We start from the raw sequence: 1,922 nt of genomic DNA on the forward strand, positions 1-1,922 counted from the left end.
TTTACCTGTCTGATGTCCTGGCCTTCTGCGGGCAGGTCTGGAGTCTGTGTGGCCAGCATGGCACCTCATGAGAGATACCAGTCCCCCGCAGCTTACTGGAAAATATAAAGAACTCACTATTCCCTCAGGAGGAAGGAATCACAGATAGTGATAAAAAAAGTAACATGCTGAAGACCTCTGACTAGCCACCGGACTTATCTGTCTGGAAACAGTATTTCATACAAAACGTGATTTTTCCGTTCGCTACTAAACACGCACACGCACGCTCGCATACACACTGTGCACTCTTTGTAATGCAGTCATGTGAGGGAGATGTTGCTGCTGTAACGACACGTTCAAGGGAAGTAGAGAGGACAGAACATGTACTTCCTCAACCTAATAGTGCAGGATCAAATGGACGTCACATGACACTTCCTGCAGTAGTGCTAAAGATACACGTTTATAAATACGCAACAACAAACCATTTATCACTAAACGACAAACACGAGATGAACCGTATACAGTATATACAAAACCAATCATAACTAACTGTAAGTCTGCTAACCCAAACAAGCTCACCTGTACCGTCTGACAGTAGCAGAAGCTGCTTGACCTCGGTGTTTAGACACAGAACAGAGAAAACCTCTTAAAGCTGTATCCAAATCAACCAAATTTGTTTAATTTAATCCTCGTTTCAATGTTTATTGTCACGCATGTTTACGTTAACTTGCTAGTTAGCAGTGATAACTACTCACCATGCGAGCTACATATCTTGTCATTACACACCTCAAACAGCGACACGGCTTCTGTCAGGGTGAACAGATACCCGAATCCTTATCTGGAACACGGTATTCATTAATCCGAATTAAAAGTCAAATCCAGGAGTTTGTGTTCCTCGACAAGCGAGCCGATTGACATAAGGGAGGAGCGGTGCATCATGGTAGTTTGAGTGAAAGGTGTGCCAACCAAACCCGGACCACAAAGAGGTGCATCCTGGGACTTGTAGTGAAAGGTACCAATTCAAAGCCAAACCAGTTGAATCAAGTTTAAATTAGTTTAAATATATGTAGGCCTACAAATATTACGCATACATATTAACTGTGAGGGTGACATTCTCAGGTTGAACCGTTGGAAGTCAAGACATGCCAGATCATGGAATAACTTTATTAAGGGCCTTTTTCTCTAAAATTAAGATTTTATTCATATCATATATATTGTACAGAAAACATTACATGATGCAAGCCACGTATATAACAAACATCCCCAACACCACATCAATGCAGAAAAATATTGTAATCAAATCCAAATAAGCCACAAATAACTTACTTACACACCTTTTTATATTATATATATCGATATTTTATAATTGCTTATATTGAGTATATCGCTATTTATTTTTTGGACAACTTTGGGTAGTCCTTGAACTTGTAATGAAAGGAACTAATTTAATTTCTGCGGAACCTCACGGCCTCCGAGCAGCCAGACCCACCGGAGGAACCGGAGAGCTCCCCCTCACTGAGTTCCTGGACTCCTTACCAGGGGGAGGGGGAAGGCTCGTCCCGACCCGGCCGTTTCCCCATCGCCCAGCTCCAGGATGAGGCCCTCAAACACGCCTGGAGCCACGTCCTGGTCCACGACGGACAGGCCCGAGACTCGGTGAGTCACACACCACACCCACACTTCAGCACCAGGGGGGGTCTGTTGTACCGAGTAGCCACCGGAGAGGGGTGATGAAAGAGGTCCTCAGGCTCCTACAGGTGAAGCAGCTCCGGACCTCGGTCTACCACCCCCAGACGGACGGCCTGGTCGAGCGCTTCAACAAGACGCTGAAGCAGATGCATGCAAGCAGTCACGCAGCGCCTGGTGCAGCCCGGTGGTCCTCGTGCCCAAGCCAGACGGTACCTATCGTTTTTGTAATGATTTCAGGCGGCTGAACGAGGCGT

At 45.7% G+C, this 1,922-nt stretch overlaps 1 protein-coding gene across 2 annotated transcripts in view; it reads right to left on the reverse strand.

The window, feature by feature from the left end:
• The window catches only part of plekhm1 (pleckstrin homology domain containing, family M (with RUN domain) member 1), a 14,146-nt gene extending 13,207 nt beyond the window's left edge, over positions 1 to 939 (reverse strand). Inside the window, exons 1-2 of one of the 2 annotated variants that reach the window (XM_060037408.1) lie at positions 766 to 939; positions 6 to 95 (exon numbers count right to left, since the gene is read on the reverse strand). In XM_060037408.1, coding sequence (XP_059893391.1) covers positions 6 to 59 — 54 coding nt within the window. In that variant the 5' untranslated portion in view covers positions 60 to 95; positions 766 to 939. Of the gene's footprint in view, positions 1 to 5; positions 96 to 734 lie in introns of both variants that reach the window. The other variant, XM_060037407.1, reaches the window with a different exon arrangement.
• Positions 940 to 1,922: the final 983 nt, after the last annotated feature.

Source organism: Gadus macrocephalus, chromosome 18 (genome assembly GCF_031168955.1).
Source record: "Gadus macrocephalus chromosome 18, ASM3116895v1".
NCBI classification, from domain to species: domain Eukaryota; kingdom Metazoa; phylum Chordata; class Actinopteri; order Gadiformes; family Gadidae; genus Gadus; species Gadus macrocephalus.